General features: G+C 49.3%; 1 protein-coding gene across 5 annotated transcripts in view; it reads left to right on the forward strand.

Annotated features, from left to right (window-relative positions):
- The window catches only part of LOC120021279 (retinoic acid receptor RXR-alpha-A-like), a 154425-nt gene that overhangs the window by 130706 nt on the left and 5555 nt on the right, over positions 1-18164 (forward strand). For all 5 annotated transcript variants that reach the window (XM_038964961.1, XM_038964956.1, XM_038964958.1 and 2 more), the window contains one exon: positions 9726-9831. In XM_038964961.1, the coding sequence (XP_038820889.1) occupies positions 9726-9831 (106 nt within the window). The remainder of the gene's footprint in view (positions 1-9725; positions 9832-18164) is intronic.

The following is an 18164-nucleotide window of genomic DNA, read 5'->3' on the forward strand; positions in this document are numbered from 1 at the left end:
TCAAGAGGACCACCACAGGAAAGGAGGACTCAGAGTTACCTCTGCTGCATAGGATAAGTCAGAGGTGTGGACTCGTGTCACATGACTTGTACTCAAGTCAGACTCGAGTCACAAATATGATGACTTGCAACTCGACTTTGACTTTAACACCAATGACTCGTGACTTAACTTGGACTTGAGCCTTTTGACTCGAACTGACTTGATACCCTCCCCAAGCCCAAATATTAAAAATGATGCTATTAAAAAAAGTGTGCAGCGCATCAACTCTTCATTTAAAGGATTACAGTTTGAATCGGACAGCAGCCAATCAAATTGTGCCAGCTGAGAAAAAGTTGTGTGTGGCAGTGCAGAGGAACGTTGGTGAGTGAATTCAGGTGGAGCCCTTGGAAAGATGATATCCAAAATTATTATTTTCGGATATAAAGACTACGCTGTAGTCAACAAAAAACGGATTGCAGCTTGCAAAACATGCTTGAAGGAAATTACAGACGGAGGCGCAACAACTTCCAACTTTGTTCAACATTTGAAGCTGCACAAAGAATGGTAAGTCGTGGATAATATAGCCGACCGCTATATATAACTTTGCTAGTGTAGCATGTAGGCTAACGTAACATTAAATCAATGAGCCTCCACACGGTCAGTCAGTGCGGGAACGTGATCATTGCACCCAAGATTGAGCTACAACTGGCTAGGCAGTTGGTAGCCTAAATCCTGCCTGATGTTACTGCTGTTCCTAAAACCATTGACATACGTTAGCCTACTGTAACCACACACAGAGAGGGTGTGTGTGTGTGTGTGTGTTAAGGTTGGACGATTGTGTACAAGCCTACATCGCCCGATTGCGCTCCATAGCGATCCTCGATAGTTGCTCACTATGGGGGGGGGGGGGGGGGGGGTCTTTCTCATGGCTACCCATGTATTTCCATGGAAATATAAAGTTTATTTGGAAAGTAATAAATATAAGCATTCATGATTTGCGTAAATGTAATTTACTAACTACTACTCTTGTTAAAAATATGAAATAGTATTACATTTGGTGAAGAGCATATTATGACTTGTTTAGGACTCGAAACTCAAAGTTTAGGACTTGAGACTTGACTTGAGACTTGTCGGTCTTGACTTGACTCAGACTTGCCTGTAACGGCTGTCAATGTCGTTCTCCTCCTCAGACGAGGAGGAGCATGGATCGGACCAAGATGCGGATTGGTAATTGTACATGTTTAATGTAATTAACAAGAAAACACTACAAAATACAAAACAACAAACGTGACTAACCTCAAACAGTCCTGTGTGGCCCAAACACTGACACAGGAAACAAACACCCACAAATAGCTAAAGCCTATGGCAGCCTTAAATATGGCTCCCAATTAGAGACAACAGAAATCAGCTGTCTCTAATTGAGAACCCATTCCGGCCACCATAGACTTTCCTAGAAAACTACACACCCATAGACACAGCTAGATACATACACTCAACACAAAACCATAAACTACAACCAACACCCCCTCTACCATATAATACCCCAAAATACACACATACCCCATGTCACACCCTGACCTAACTAAAATAATAAATAAAACAAATAATACTAAGGCCAGGGCGTGACATAACCCCCCCCTTAAGGTGCGAACTCCGGGCGCACCAGCACCTAGTCTAGGGGAGGGTCTGGGTGGGCTTCCTTCCACGGCGGCGGCTCCGGCACTGGTCGTGGTCCCCACCCCACCATAGTCATAAGGGGCAGCACCGGGATAAGGGGCAGCACCGGGATAAGGGGCAGCACCGGGATAAGGGGCAGCACCGGGATAAGGGGCAGGTCCTGGCTGAGGGACTCTGGCAGGTCCTGGCTGAGGGACTCTGGCAGGTCCTGGCTGAGGGACTCTGGCAGGTCCTGGCTGAGGGACTCTGGCAGGTCCTGGCTGAGGGACTCTGGCAGGTCCTGGCTGAGGGACTCTGGCAGGTCCTGGCTGAGGGACTCTGGCAGGTCCTGGCTGAGGGACTCTGGCAGGTCCTGGCTGAGGGACTCTGGCAGGTCCTGGCTGAGGGACTCTGGCAGGTCCTGGCTGAGGGACTCTGGCAGGTCCTGGCTGAGGGACTCTGGCAGGTCCTGGCTGAGGGACTCTGGCAGGTCCTGGCTGAGGGACTCCGGCAGGTCCTGGCTGAGGGACTCCGGCAGGTCCTGGCTGAGGGACTCCGGCAGGTCCTGGCTGAGGGACTCCGGCAGGTCCTGGCTGAGGGACTCCGGCAGGTCCTGGCTGAGGGACTCCGGCAGGTCCTGGCTGAGGGACTCCGGCAGGTCCTGGCTGAGGGACTCCGGCAGGTCCTGGCTGAGGGACTCCGGCAGGTCCTGGCTGAGGGACTCCGGCAGGTCCTGGCTGAGGGGCTCCGGCAGGTCCTGGCTGAGGGGCTCCGGCAGGTCCTGGCTGAGGGGCTCCGGCAGGTCCTGGCTGAGGGGCTCCGGCAGGTCCTGGCTGAGGGGCTCCGGCAGGTCCTGGCTGAGGGGCTCCGGCAGGTCCTGGCTGAGGGGCTCCGGCAGGTCCGGGCTGAGGGGCTCCGGCAGCTCCGGGCTGAGGGGCTCCGGCAGCTCCGGGCTGAGGGGCTCCGGCAGCTCCGGACTGGGTGGCAGCTCCGGACTGGGTGGCAGCTCCGGACTGGGTGGCAGCTCCGGACTGGGTGGCAGCTCCGGACTGTAGGGCAGCTCCGGACTGTAGGGCAGCTCATGACTGTAGGGCAGCTCATGACTGTAGGGCAGCTCATGACTGTAGGGCAGCTCATGACTGTAGGGCAGCTCATGACTGTAGGGCAGCTCATGACTGTAGGGCAGCTCTGACAGCTCCTGACTGGCTGGCGTCTCTGGCAGCTCCTGACTGGCTGGCGGCTCTGGCAGCTCCTGACTGGCTGGCGGCTCTGGCAGCTCCTGACTGGCTGGCGGCTCTGGCAGCTCCTGACTGGCTGGCGGCTCTGGCAGCTCCTGACTGGCTGGCGGCTCTGGCAGCTCCTGACTGGCTGGCGGCTCTGGCAGCTCCTGACTGACGGACGGCTCTAACGGCTCGTGGCAGACGGATGGCTCAGATGGCGCTGGGCAGACGGATGGCTCAGACGGCGTTGGGCAGACGGATGGCTCAGACGGCGTTGGGCAGACAGATGGCTCAGACGGCGTTGGGCAGACAGATGGCTCAGACGGCGTTGGGCAGACAGATGGCTCAGACGGCGTTGGGCAGACAGATGGCTCAGACGGCGTTGGGCAGACAGATGGCTCAGACGGCGTTGGGCAGACAGATGGCTCAGACGGCGTTGGGCAGACAGATGGCTCAGACGGCGTTGGGCAGACAGATGGCTCAGACGGCGTTGGGCAGACAGATGGCTCAGACGGCGTTGGGCAGACAGATGGCTCAGACGGCGTTGGGCAGACGGATGGCTCAGACGGCGTTGGGCAGACGGATGGCTCAGACGGCGTTGGGCAGACGGATGGCTCAGACGGCGTTGGGCAGACGGATGGCTCAGACGGCGCTGGGCAGACAAATGGCTCAGACGGCGCTGGGCAGACAAATGGCTCAGACGGCGTTGGGCAGCCGGGCAGTTCAGGCACCGCTGGGCAGACGGGCAGTTCAGGCACCGCTGGGCAGACGGGCAGTTCAGGCACCGCTGGGCAGACGGGCAGTTCAGGCACCGCTGGGCAGACGGCAGACTCTGGCCGGCTGAGACGCACAATAGGCCTGATGCGTGGTGCCGGAACTGGAGGTACCGGGCTGAGGGCACGCACCTCAGGGCGAGTGCGGGGAGGAGGAACAGGGCTCTGGAGATGCACTGGAAGCCTGGTGCGTGGTGTAGGCACTGGTGGTACTGGGCTGGGGCGGGAAGGTGGCGCCGGATATACCGGACCGTGAAGGAGGACACGCGCTCTTGAGCACCGAGCCTCTCCAACCTTACCAGGTTGGATGGTCCCCGTAGCCCTGCCAGTGCGGCGAGGTGGAATAGCCCGCACTGGGCTATGCAGGCGAACCGGGGACACCACCTGTAAGGCTGGTGCCATGTACGCCGGCCCGAGGAGACGTACTGGAGGCCAGATACGTTGGGCCGGCTTCATGACATCCGGCTCGATGCCCAACCTAGCCCTCCCAGTGCGGCAAGGTGGAATAGCCCGCACTGGGCTAAGCACGCGTACTGGGGACACCGTGCGCTTTACCGCATAACACGGTGTCTGACCAGTACGACGCCCTCTTACTCCACGGTAAGCCCGGGGAGTTGGCTCAGGTATCCAACCCGGCTTCGCCACACTACCCCTTAGCCCCCCCCCAAGAAATTTTTGGGTGAGCCTCTCGGGTTTCCAGCCACTGTGCCTTGCAAGCGCCTCATAATGCCGCCTCTCCGCTTTCGCTGCCTCCAGCTCCGCTTTGGGGCGGCGACACTCCACTGGCTGTGCCCAGGGTCCTTTACCGTCTAGGATCTCCTCCCAAGTCCATTCCTCATCTCTCCATTGCTTTGGTTCTTGCCGTCCTTCTCCAATCCGCTTGGTCCTGGTTTGGTGGGTGTTTCTGTAACGGCTGTCAATGTCGTTCTCCTCCTCAGACGAGGAGGAGCATGGATCGGACCAAGATGCGGATTGGTAATTGTACATGTTTAATGTAATTAACAAGAAAACACTACAAAATACAAAACAACAAACGTGACTAACCTCAAACAGTCCTGTGTGGCCCAAACACTGACACAGGAAACAAACACCCACAAATAGCTAAAGCCTATGGCAGCCTTAAATATGGCTCCCAATTAGAGACAACAGAAATCAGCTGTCTCTAATTGAGAACCCATTCCGGCCACCATAGACTTTCCTAGAAAACTACACACCCATAGACACAGCTAGATACATACACTCAACACAAAACCATAAACTACAACCAACACCCCCTCTACCATATAATACCCCAAAATACACACATACCCCATGTCACACCCTGACCTAACTAAAATAATAAATAAAACAAATAATACTAAGGCCAGGGCGTGACATTGCCTGTCTTGACTTAGGACTTGACTTGGGACTTGAGTGCTAAGACGTGAGACTTACTTGTGACTTGTAAAACAATGACTTGGTCCCACCTCTGGGATAAGTTCATTAGAGTTAACTGCACCTCAGATTGCAGCCCAAATAAATGTAACAGACACATCTCAACATCAACTGTTCAGAGGAGACTGTGTGAATCAGGCCTTCATGGTCGAATTGCTGCAAAGAAACCACTACTGAAGGACACCAATTATAAGAAGAGACTTGCTTGGGCCAAGAAACACGAACAATGGACATTAGACCGGTGGAAATCTGTCCTTTGGTCTGATGAGTCCAAATGTAAGATTTTTGGATCCAACCACCGTGTCTTTGTGAGACGCAGAGTAGGTGAACGGATGATCTCTGCATGTGTGGTTCCAACCGTGACGCATGGAGGAGTAGGTATGATGGTGTGGGGGTGCTTTGCTGGTGACACTGTCAGAGATTTATTTAGAATTCAAGGCACACTTAACCAGCATGGCTACCACAGCATTCTGCAGCGATATGCCATCCCATCTGGTTTGCGCTTAGTGGGACTATCATTTGGTTTCCAACAGGACAATGACCGAAAACACACCTCCAGGCTGTGTAAGGGCTATTTGACCAAGAAGGAGAGTGATGGAGTGCTGCATCAGATGACCTGGCCGCCACAATCACCCGACCTCAACCCAATTGAAATGGTTTGGGAGGAGTTGGACCGCAGAGTGAAGGAAAAGCAGCTAACAAGTGCTCAGCATATGTGGGAACTCCTTCAAGACTGTTGGAAAAGCATTCCTCATGAAGCTGGTTCAGAGAATGCCAAGATTGTGCAAAGTTGTCATCAAGGCAAAGGGTGGCTACTTGGAAGAATCTCAAATCTAAAATATATTTTGATTTGTTTAACACATTTTTGGTTACGACATAATTCAATATGTGTTATTTCATAGTTTTGATGTCTTCACTATTATTCTACAATGTAGAAAATAGTAATATTAAAGAAAAACCCTTGAATGAGTTGGTGTGTCCAAACGTTTGACTGGTACTGTATATATATATATATATTATATATATACACTACCGTTCATAAGTTTGGGGTCACTTATAAATGTCCTTGTTTTTGAAAGAAAAGCACATTTTTGGTCCATTAAAATAACATCAAATTGATCTGGAATACAGTGCAAACAATGTTAATGTTGTAAATTACTATTGTAGCTGGAAACGGCAGATTTTTTATGGAATATCTACATAGGCGTACAGAGGCCCATTATCAGCAACCATCACTCCTGTGTTCCAATGGCACGTTGTGTTAGCTAATCCAAGTTTATCATTTTAAAAGGCTAATTGATCATTGGAAAACCATTTTGCAATTATGTTAGCACAGCAGAAAACTGTTTAAGAAGCAATAAAACTGGCCTTCTTTAGACTAGTTGAGTATTTGGAGCATCAGCATTTGTGGGTTCGATCACAGGCTCAAAATGGCCAGAAACAAAGCACTTTCTTCTGAAACTTGTCAATCTATTCTTGTTCTGAGAAATGAAGGCTATTCCATGCGAGAAATTGCCAAGAAACTGAAAATCAGATACAACGCTGTGTACTACTCCCTTCACAGAACAGCGCAAACTGGCTCGAACCAGAATAGAAAGAGGAGTGGGAGGTCCCGGTGCACAACTGAGCAAAAGGACAAGTACATTAGAGTGTCTAGTTTGAGAAACAGACGCCTCACATGTCCTCAACTGGCAGCTTCATTAAATAGTACCCGCAAAACACCAGTCTCAACGTCAACAGTGAAGAGGCGACTCCGGGATGCTGGCCTTCTAGGCAGAGTTCCTCTGTCCAGTGTCTGTGTTATTTTGCGTAAATACAAAAATATGGGTTGGATTGAATCGAGCCAATAATCTTAATTTTCAAGGTGATGATTGCACTTTTCTTCACAACACCTCAATGTGTCCACATTTAAAATATATTTTTCGTGGGGATTTTGGGCGGATTCGAACTTACACATATATATTTTTAAATCATATTTTGGGGCGTGGCGGTAACTATTTAACACACCGCTGCTAAATGAATACAGGGGAAACACAGATAGGGCTGAGGGAACATAGGGTTGAGGAAACATAGTGTTGAGGGAACATAGGGCCCAGGGAACATAGGCCTGAGGGAATAAAGGGCGCAGGGAACAGACAGGTGAGGGGACATAGGGCTGAGGTAACATATATTGAGGGAACATAGGGCCCAGGGATCATAGATCACAGGGATCATAGATCACAGGGCTGAGGGAACATAGGGCCCAGGGAACATAGGGGTGAAAGAGAACATAGGGTGGACCCCCCTCTGCTCTGCTAGCCCTCCGCTAGCCCTCCGCTAGCCCTCTGCCATCCCTCTGTTAGCCCTGCGCTAGCCCTCTGCTAGCCCTCTACTCTATGGTACAGGCCAGGGTTAACTTCATTACCATGCTGAGTACCCGCGCCAGCAATGCCCAGCTGGCACCAGACATGCTCCCTGTCTTTAATGAGTCTGTGCCGTGGCCCCGGAGACAAAGAGCAGTGTGGGAACGTGCCGCCGGGCCTCATTCTCCCAGGACAGACTGCTCCTCTGTGCTCCTGGGTCACTCTGTTATAGCCCTGGCTCTGGAACACATCACAGCCTACTTTCCCCTAATTAGGAGCATCTCACAGAGATGGCCTAACAGGGGGAATGCTGGGATTCAGAGGGACTGAGTCCTTTCCCACACTGAGATGAGAGTATTGCTGTATTCAGGCCTGTTCAGTTTCCTTCCTTCCTTTTGCTCAGTGGTAACCAATCAGACCCAGAAATGTGTTGCCTAATATTTTGAATCAGGGCACTTTTTAATCAGGACACTTTATGCCCGTATACACAAAGTGTCTAGGAGTAGAACATTTGTTGTAAATGCTGAGAATAGAGACATTTTACTCCTACTCTTAGGATTGGGCAATTGAAGGCATCTAGGGATTATGTTAACTTTGATTGTGTTCAACATTATCGGCAAGTGACTTGATGCCAAAGCATTTTAGGGTTGTTAAAACAGTAATATTTGTTTTAAAAAATCCTCTATTAACAACCATCAGAATTGGTAAAAAAAAATGTTACGCGGGGCCTCCCGAGTGGCAACACGGTCTAAGGCACTGCATCACAGTGCTGGAGGTATCATTACTGCCCTGGGTTCAATCCCAATCCCAATCCCATTTGGCGGCACACAATTGGGTTAGGGGAGGGTTTGGTCGGGGGAGCTTTACTTGTCTCATTGCGCTCTAGCAACTCATTGTGGCGGGCCGGGTGCCTGCAGGCTGACCTCTGTCATCAGTTGGATGGTGTTTGCTCTGACACATTGGTGCAGCTGCTTTTGGTTTAAGTGGGCGAGGGTTAAGAAGCGCGATTTGGCGGGTCATGTTTCAGAGGACGCGTGACTCGACCTTTGCTGCCCGTTTGGGAGTTGCAGCGATGAGACAAGATCGAAATTGGAGGTAAAATACAAACCAAAAACGATATATATGTGGTTATGCATGCCAACATATTAGGCAATAATTAAGAGTAGGCAAAGTGATCGTGTCAGAAGAAAATTCTATTATTCGTTTTATCAATGCAACATTTGATTTACAGTCACGTTAACCGTGGTTGTCTGAAGCGTACTATAGAAATCACACCTGGCCATGCCTCATCGCGATTGGTTATTCCCCACCATTTGCAACAATGTCAATGAGCTTCATCACTATCTTTCCTGTGCGGTACCTTAAACTGTCGTGATTACCAGCGGAGATCAACATTAATGATGCAACTTTTATTACCTCTGAAGAGTATCTTAAATAACTCTCACGCATCCCGGTAAAAAAAAAGGCCACTTGTCTTTTGCTACTAGCACTGATTTTGCTGATAAATACTTTGTAGAGGGAAAATGTACTTGATACGATTGTGATGTGTTGTTGTCTCACCTAGCTTTCTTAAGACGTTTGCACTAACTGTAAGTTGCTCTGAATAAGAGCGTCTGCTAAATGACTAAAATGTAAATGCAAAATGTATGAGTTGATTTTACTTCTAGATCAGAGTTTGTCTGTGCAGTGTAACATCATCCTAAAAGCTGGCAGTTTTTTGTTGTTGTCTTAAAACAGGCTTTAACAGGATTCCTAGGACTTTTTCTGAGATGCTTTGTGGATACGGGCATGTTATGTTGTTGTTGTTGGTGACTGTGATGTATTGAAAATGAAAATAAAATGTTTGAAGGAAAGAAACGTTTGTTGTAAAATAGCCAAAGCAAAGAACAAGTTTTACTGCAAATTGCCTCTGAATGTAGGGTTATCCAACCTCTTGCCAGAGTGGAAAACACAAGGTCATAGACATAACCTACATGTGTTGCCTCATCCAGGCTGTGTAATGGAGAGAATTACCCTGCATATGTATATGACACAAAACCCAGTAGGGTAGATCACATGTCATTTGATAGTGTTAAAGGCTTCTGATGGCAGCATGCAGGGTTAGGGGCAGCCAGCCTGTCCACTGCTGTTTAGCCATATCACTCCCTGTCTGGCGTCTACATGTACAGCCACAGACACAAAGGCATATTATATATAACACACACACATAAACACACATGCTTGAATGTACACACAAAGCTGTATATGTACAGACATGCATAAATCCACGTTTTGATATCCTGTGACTGTTGTCTGATGCAGTGCTGTGTGTCTCTCCTCAGATTCTAAAGGCTTGTCAAATCCAGGCGAGGTGGAGGCTTTGAGAGAGAAGGTCTACGCCTCTCTGGAGGCCTACTGCAAACAGAAATACCCAGATCAGCCTGGCAGGTACGGATACATGCACCTCCCTCCATAAATTAAGCTTCCCCTGATGTAAATTGTTGTAGTACTCCAGATGGTCTCGGTCTCGAGTCCGGTCTCGAGACTACATATTGAGTGTCTTGGTCTTGTCTTGGTGTTGATAAATTTGTACTCAGTCTTGACTCGGTCTCGGACAGTGAGGACTTCCTGAGACCAGTGGAGTAAAACAATTCAGTTAGCGCATTAAAACCGCTCCGCCAGGCCAAATATACACACTCCTTTCTTAAAACATGAATATCTTAACAGCCGTATCTATTATAGACATGTTTGCGTAGTGGCGAGTGCACTTTTTGTAAAACACAAAGGGCCAGTGGTGTAGCGGAGGGTATACGCTGGTATAAACTGTATACCCCCTTTTTTTCAGTGGGCATTGCGTACACTCACTTCTTAATCCCTACTGATGCGTATCAAAGTAGTGTAGTGGAGGTAAATGACTTATCAATGATGTAGAACAATAGAGAAATCATGCACAAAGTAGCCTACACGATCGCAACGCATGTGAAATATATTCTCATGCATGCTGCACACAGCATAGTTTCAGTGGAATATCATCTACAGACAGCAGGAGTGTGCAGCTCTCAGCTGGTTGTGGCATGGAGCAGCTTACAGAAGAATGACATCGGTAGCTGGTAGGGTAGGTAAGATGTTTAAACTTATGATATCTGCCAGTAAATACTAACTAAGGCAACAATGGGTATGCAAACCAGGTATTGAAAATTGTTTATCCTATTTCTGATGCGCATTTGTCATCATGCGCTGTTTGCATCAGGACGTAGACATGGATGGGCCTGGTTGGATACAGGCCCAACCACTGGGGAGCCAGGCCCTGACAGCCCTAACCAATCAGATTTATGTGGTTTAAGCATTGTTGTGGACTTAGACCATCAAATGTGATTTTGAGAGTGAAAATCTGATAAATCTATAGGAAAAATACAAAAAACATAGAAAAACATTGTATTTTTCACACTGGGTGCCTTTCCTTCACTGGGCGGGCCGTTTGGGAGAGTATACTTCTTCAGGCACCTTTACACCACTGCAGAGGGCTGATGGAAAGACAGCAGTCACACACAGCATGGTGTTAAAGGATAAGCTGTTCATAAACTCTGACATAATGTAATAAGCCAGTAGGTCCCAATCATAAGAATACAAAAACACAACCATTAAGCATTACCCAATCAAAATGTACAACTATTACATCCTATTGCAAAAAACACATTTCACGTTTAGCACACAAAGTAACCAGTGACCTAAAGTTTAAAGTGGAACTGACAGCGATTTAAAACTACTTTGCAGATATGAAACAGATGATCATATTATCAGTCAAAAATATCCAATTCACAGTTTTTGCTACAAAACAAACTTTATAAGAGGTTTTAAAAATAGGTTCTATTTGACTCAACGTTCCATGACATACACGAAGGCATTGCTGTCAGAATAGATGGATGCAGTTCAATACATGATTAATATAATTCACCAATACATTTCTTGGTAGTCCAAAAAATATTACTATCAGGTTATAAATCGCACCTGGCCTGGTACATTGTTTGCTGCCTCCATTCGGGATGCACTTTTTCAGTTTCAATTACTCAATATTCTGGACAAATACGGACGAATGTAACTAAGGCTGGGAATGTCAATACAATCAAACTAGCAAGGGTAATGATCACAAGTCAGCCATAACGTGGCTAATAGGCTAGCGTATCTATTTATGTAGCTAGCTAAAAACACGGAGCCTACCGTTAGCTAGATGCTAGGAGGATGTCATGTCATGTCATTGGAGGGTGAGTGACTGACTTTCCCCCTCATATCGTTTTTCGGTGGCTACACACAGCTAGAGATGCAGGTATCATTTGGTTAGCTAGCAATAACTTAAACGACTATTATACAGTTAGCATATCTCTTGTGTTCGCAAATGCTCTCTGGCTATCTACTCCGATTTCAGAGGACTCTCATCTGAGTGTGCCAGAGCGCAGAACAACTGATGAATTTACGAACGCGTAACACCTGCTGAATATGACTGGTGTCAGTAAACGTTGGCAAAAAAATGTTATAGTTAGTCAAGAACAGCCTAACCAGCTCTGCTACGGCAAGTAAAATGGAGTGAGATGTTCTCTCATTTGTGTCTGGACGTAGCTAGCTGGCAAGCTAGCCTACTTTAGCCGGTTAGCTTGGGTGCTTGGTTGGGACAAGCATGCATTGGCAGGCACACTGCAGAAGGACGAGGAGGACACAATTCCCCATCGTTTTCAGTGCAATTTTGACAGCCAACTAGCTGAAAAAGTTTGAGAGGGTTCATCTAATGCCTGTAAACACTCAGTCCAGTTCAAAGTGAATGATGGCAGGCCCGTGTGGCAAATGGCTTATTTTTATAAAGGTCTACTGTAGCTCTGGTTGGCTATAGCGCACCGGTCTGTATAGACTCCAGTCCTGCACAAGACAAAAGGTTACAAAAAAAACGTTTTTTTCCCCAATTGGTATCCAATTGGTAGTTACAGTCTTGTCCCATCGCTGCAACTCCCGTACGGACTCGGGAGAGGCGAAGGTCGAGAGCCGTGCGTCCTCCAAAACGCAACACAGCCAAGCTGCTTCTTGACAGTGCCTGCTTAACCCGGAAGCCAGGCGCACCAATGTGTCAGAGGAAACACCATACACCTGGCAACCGTGTCAGCATATATTGCACCCGGCCTGCCACAGGAGTCGCTAGAGCGCAATGGGACAAGAACATCCCTGCCGGCCAAACCACCCCATGGGTCTCCCGGTCGCGACCGGCTGCGAGTCTGGACTCGAACCAGGATCTCTAGTGCCTCAGACCACTACGCCACTCGGGTGGGCCCAAGACAGATGTTTTTATTCAGTTTTATTTACTGCAGTGTCTATTAATAATTTCCCAAACGCACAGCCACTTTCCCACTCTATATTGCTATAGAATTTTGACAATTGCCCTAGTGTAAATAATTCCCAAACATTCTAATGTCACGTTTACTCCCTTCTCCCCCTCTCTGGCACTCGTTGTCACCAGTTTTCTCATTATTACGCACATCTGTCACCATCGTTACGTGCACCTGCGCCTCATAAGACTCACCTGGACTCCATCACCTTCCTGATTACCTCCCCTACATCTGTCACTCCCTTTGGTTCTTTCCTGAGGCGTTATTGATTCTATTCATGTGTTTTATGTATGTACGCTATTCGTGTGTCTTGTTTTTTTCTGTAATTTATTAAATTCACTCCCTGTATTTTCTTCCCGACTCCTAGCGTACTCGTTACATCTAAGAATTTATGAAAATGTGAAAATGACCGTATCTAAGTGGTCGCTTGTCAGATAATTGTGTCATATTCTTTGTGGGAGTGTTTATGAACAGATTTTCTGTAAGATTTCATGTTGCTAAAATGCTGTCAGTTCGTCTCTAAATGCAACAAAGTTTCACACACATAAGGTATTTTCAAAGAGATGGCTAACAACAGCAAACGCGCTGCAATACAAAACACAGTTATACTCACCCGATGATGATCGTTTAAAACTAAATTCTTTAAATGGAAAAGCTAACAAATTAGCAACATCATCCTCTTTGATAACGCCTGCTGCAGCCGCTGCAAACTAGCCAACAACAAAAGCTAGCTAGCTAGACCGTGGGAAAACTACTGCTCGCTATTGCGCATTGACCTGTTGGCCTTCAAGAAGGCAGAGTTTCTATACGTTTATGTAAAAAACTATCCCACTCACTAAGTCAAAATGTGATTGGTTGATTCCACTGTCACTCTAAAATGTTGCATAATACAGTTGAATGGCAGATGCCTTTATCTAGCTTCTGATGCCCTAGCCAATGGCTGACTTAGCTAGCTAGATTTATCTCCCCAGAGACAGCGAAGAAAAATCATGATTGGATCTTTATTTCCTCTTCAGTGTTTACCCTTTCCTTTCCAACAAAAACTGAAGATTAAATCAGAACATCATTGAAAATAATAATATAATTATCATTATTATATTATTATAATCATTATTTTATAAATCCTTAGCCCTTCTCTGAAGGCATAGAAGGCCCATTGCTTCTCCACTGTGTTGGGTTAGTAATAATTTGTAGAGTGGCTCTATTTTCCTTCAGCATGTATTTATTCTGAATGTCTAAAGGATCCATATGTTGTTCTGAAATATGAACACAGAAATACTGGACATTTTGAACTATTATTATGGTGGTGATTTGACAAAATAACAATCATGGTCTTGAATTGGACTCGCATTTCTCTGGTCTCGGTCTTGACTTGGTGTCACACCCCTTGTCCCCCTCCCAGCTGTCTTGTTCTTGACTCAGACTCGATTTGCTTCAGTCTTGGTCTTGAATCGGTCTCGCTTTAGGTGGTCTCCAACACAACACTGCCAAATAGGTTATTGTTGAATTGCGACTGTCTGTGAAAAGTATAAAGGCCCAACCAGGCATTTCGCAATATTTCAATTGAGTGAACAGTAGGCTATAGACTATCTTATTGGCACCAGCGGAGAGCATCGGCCATCCAGTGAATGTGAATATTCACTCTTTATCATTGTTGGGTCAGTGACACTTCAAAGTTTATTTTTGGACAATAATTTCCTCCTCCAGGTTAGATGGACGTCATATTGTAGGCTATTGGTGTCTCCCCTTCTCGTAGGCCTATTATATTGATCAGACAACTTTGTTATTCATTGATCTGTTTGTCAATGTCAGCAGAACAGGCAACTGTAATTTTTGTCGTATTAACCCTTTAACCGTATTCTCAGCCGACTGGTAGAGAATATTTTGAAAATGGATTTAGAAGTGGAAATGGAAAAATAATCTTGACTTGAATTTGATTGGTCAATTTCTCCAGCCTTCCTGCATTATAATGAACATAATGTGTATCCTTTTGGGTTGCTGCAGTTGTGGTACTGTGTTGTGGCACTCTTTGCCCACTGTAAAATAACTCAAAATCAGTCACCAAAGATATGGGATTAAAGGCAGGAATTCAGTTTGTGAGGGATTAATATTGCACCATTACTGTTAGTAAAGTCCTTGAAGAGTAGGAATCTGAAGATAAATAGTTCAAATGTAAAAAGGCTCAAAAGCAATCATTTAGAAAATAATTTGCTCAACCAGGCAGTTGATATGTCAGAAAAAAACATGTTGGACTTAAAACAGGGTCAAAATCCTTTAATTAAAAATACTTATTTTGGTGAAAAATATAAATTAATTGTTGACAACTCACTATATTAGGCAACATGTAACGGCAGTCTAAGTCGTCCTACTCCTCAGACGAGGAGAGGCGAGAAGGATCTGAGGACCAATGTGCAGCGTGGTAATTTTCCATTATTTAATTAACACAAAACAAGACACTATACAAAATGACAAAACAAACTAACCGTCACAGTCCTAGCTGGTGCAGACAAAACACAAAGACAGGAAACAACCACCCACCATCCCCAACACAAAACAAGCCACCTATATATGATTCTCAATCAGGGACAACGATTGACAGCTGTCTCTGATTGAGAACCATATTAGGCTGGACACAGAAACAGACTAACTAGACACACAACATAGAATTCCCACCCAGCTCACGTCCTGACCAACACTAAACAAGCAAAACACATAAGAACTCTGGTCAGGACGTTACAGTACCCCCCTCCTGAGGTGCGGACTCCGAACGCACCCCTAAAACTCAAGAGGAGGGTCTGGGTGGGCATCTGTCCGTGGTGGCGGCTCCGGCGCAGGACGAGGACACCACTCCACCACTGTCTTTGTCCCCCTCCTTAGCGTCCTTTGAGTGGCGACCCTCGCCCACGACCTTGGCCTAAGAATCCTCCCCAAGGCCCCCACATGATTTAGGAGGTAGCTCAGGACAGAGAGGTAGCTCAGGACAGAGAGGTAGCTCAGGACAGAGAGGTAGCTCAGGACAGAGAGGTAGCTCAGGACAGAGAGGTAGCTCAGGACAGAGGGGCAACTCCGGACAGAGAGGCAGCTCTGGACTAATGGCAGCTCCGGACTGAGTGGCAGCTCCGGACTGGGTGGCAGCTCCGGACTGGGTGGCAGCTCCGGACTGAGTGGCAGCTCCGGACTGAGTGGCAGCTCCGGACTGGGTGGCAGCTCCGGACTGAGTGGCAGCTCCGGACTGAGTGGCAGCTCCGGACTGAGTGGCAGCTCCGGACTGAGTGGCAGCTCCGGACTGAGTGGCAGCTCATGACTGTGGGGCAGCTCATGACTGTAGGGCAGCTCATGACTGGAAGGCAGCTCATGACTGGAGGGCAGCTCATGACTGGAGGGCAGCTCATGACTGGAGGGCAGCTCATGACTGGAGGGCAGCTCATGACTGGCGGGCAGCTCATGACTGGCGGGCGGCTCATGACTGGCGGGCAGCTCTTGACTGGCTGGCGGCTCTTGACTGGCTGGCGGCTCTGGCAGCTCCTGACTGGCTGGCGGCTCTGGCAGCTCCTGACTGGCTGGCGGCTCTGGCAGCTCCTGACTGGCTGGCGGCTCTGGCAGCTCCTGACTGGCTGGCGGCTCTGGCAGCTCCTGACTGGCTGGCGGCTCTGGCAGCTCCTGACTGGCTGGCGGCTCTGGCAGCTCCTGAATGGCTGGCGGCTCTGGCAGCTCCTGACTGGCTGGCGGCTCTGGCGGTTCCTGACTGACGGACGGCTCTGGCGGCTCCTGACTGACGGACGGCTCTAGCGGCTCCTGACTGGCGGACGGCTCTAATGGCTCGGGACAGACGGGCGGCTCTGAAGGCGCTGGGCAGACGGATGGCTCAGATGGCGCTGGACAGACGGATGGCTCAGATGGCGCTGGGCAGACGGATGGCTCAGATGGCGCTGGGCAGACGGATGGCTCAGATGGCGCTGGGCAGACGGATGGCTCAGATGGCGCTGGGCAGACGGATGGCTCAGATGGCGCTGGGCAGACGGATGGCTCAGATGGCGCTGGGCAGACGGATGGCTCAGATGGCGCTGGGCAGACGGATGGCTCAGATGGCGCTGGGCAGACGGATGGCTCAGATGGCGCTGGGCAGACAGATGGCTCAGACGGCGCTGGGCAGACGGATGGCTCAGACGGCGCTGGGCAGACGGATGGCTCAGATGGTGCTGGGCAGGCAGGCAGCTCAGACAGCGCTGGGCAGACGAGCAGTGCAGGCAGCTCAGACGGCGCTGTGCAGACGAGCAGTGCAGGCGGCGTTGGGCAGACGGCCGACTCTGACCTGCTGAGGCGCACAGTAGGCCTGGTGCGTGGTGCCGGAACTGGTGGTACCGGACTGGAGACACGCACCTTAAGGCTAGTGCGGGGAGCAGGAACAGGGCACACTGAATTCTCAAAGCGCACTATAGGCCTGGTGCGTGGTACCGGCACTGGTGGTACCGGGCTGAGGGCACGCACCTCAGGGCGAGTGCGGGGAGAAGGAACAGTGCGTACAGGGCTCTGGAGACGCACAGGAGGCTTGGTGCGTGGTGCCGGAACTGGAGGCACTGGGCTGGAGACACGCACCACAGGGAGAGTGCGTGGAGGAGGAACAGGGCTCTGGAGACGCACTGGAAGCCTGGTGCGTGGTGTAGGCACTGGTGGTACTGGGCTGGGGCGGGAAGGTGGCGCCGGATATACCGGACCGTGCAGGCGTACTGGCTCCCTTGAGCACCGAGCCTGCCCAACCTTACCTGGTTGAATGCTCCCCGTAGCCCGTCCAGTGCGGGGAGGTGGAATAACCCGCACTGGGCTGTGTTGGCGAACCGGGGTCACCATGCGTAAGGTTGGTGCCATGTACACCGGCCCGAGGAGACGTACTGGAGGCCAGATATGTAGAGCCGGCTTCATGGCACTTGGCTCAATGCTCAATCTAGCCCTACCAGTGCGGGGAGGTGGAATAACCCGCACCGGGCTATGCACACGTACAGGAGACACCGTGCGCTCTTCCGCATAACACGGTGTCTGCCCGTACTCCCGCTCTCCACGGTAAGCACGGGAAGTGGGCGCAGGTCTCCTACCTGCCTTCGCCACACTACCCTTTAGCCCCCCCCCCCCCCAAGAAATGTTTGGGGTTTCTTCACGGGCTTCCAGCCACGCTTCCGTGCTGCCTCCTCATACCACCGCTCCTGGGCTTTAGCTGCCTCCATCTCCTCCCGAGAGCGGCGATTCTCTCCAACCTTAGCCCAGGGTCCTTTACCCTCCAAAATTTCCTCCCATGTCCAGGAGTCCTGTGTAGTTGGCCGCTGCTGCTGCTGTCGCTGCCCGTACTCACGCTGCTTGGTCCGAGTTTGGTGGGTGGTTCTGTAACGGCAGTCTAAGTCGTCCTCCTCCTCAGACGAG

Source organism: Salvelinus namaycush, chromosome 26 (genome assembly GCF_016432855.1).
Source record: "Salvelinus namaycush isolate Seneca chromosome 26, SaNama_1.0, whole genome shotgun sequence".
Classification (NCBI taxonomy): Eukaryota; Metazoa; Chordata; class Actinopteri; order Salmoniformes; family Salmonidae; genus Salvelinus; species Salvelinus namaycush.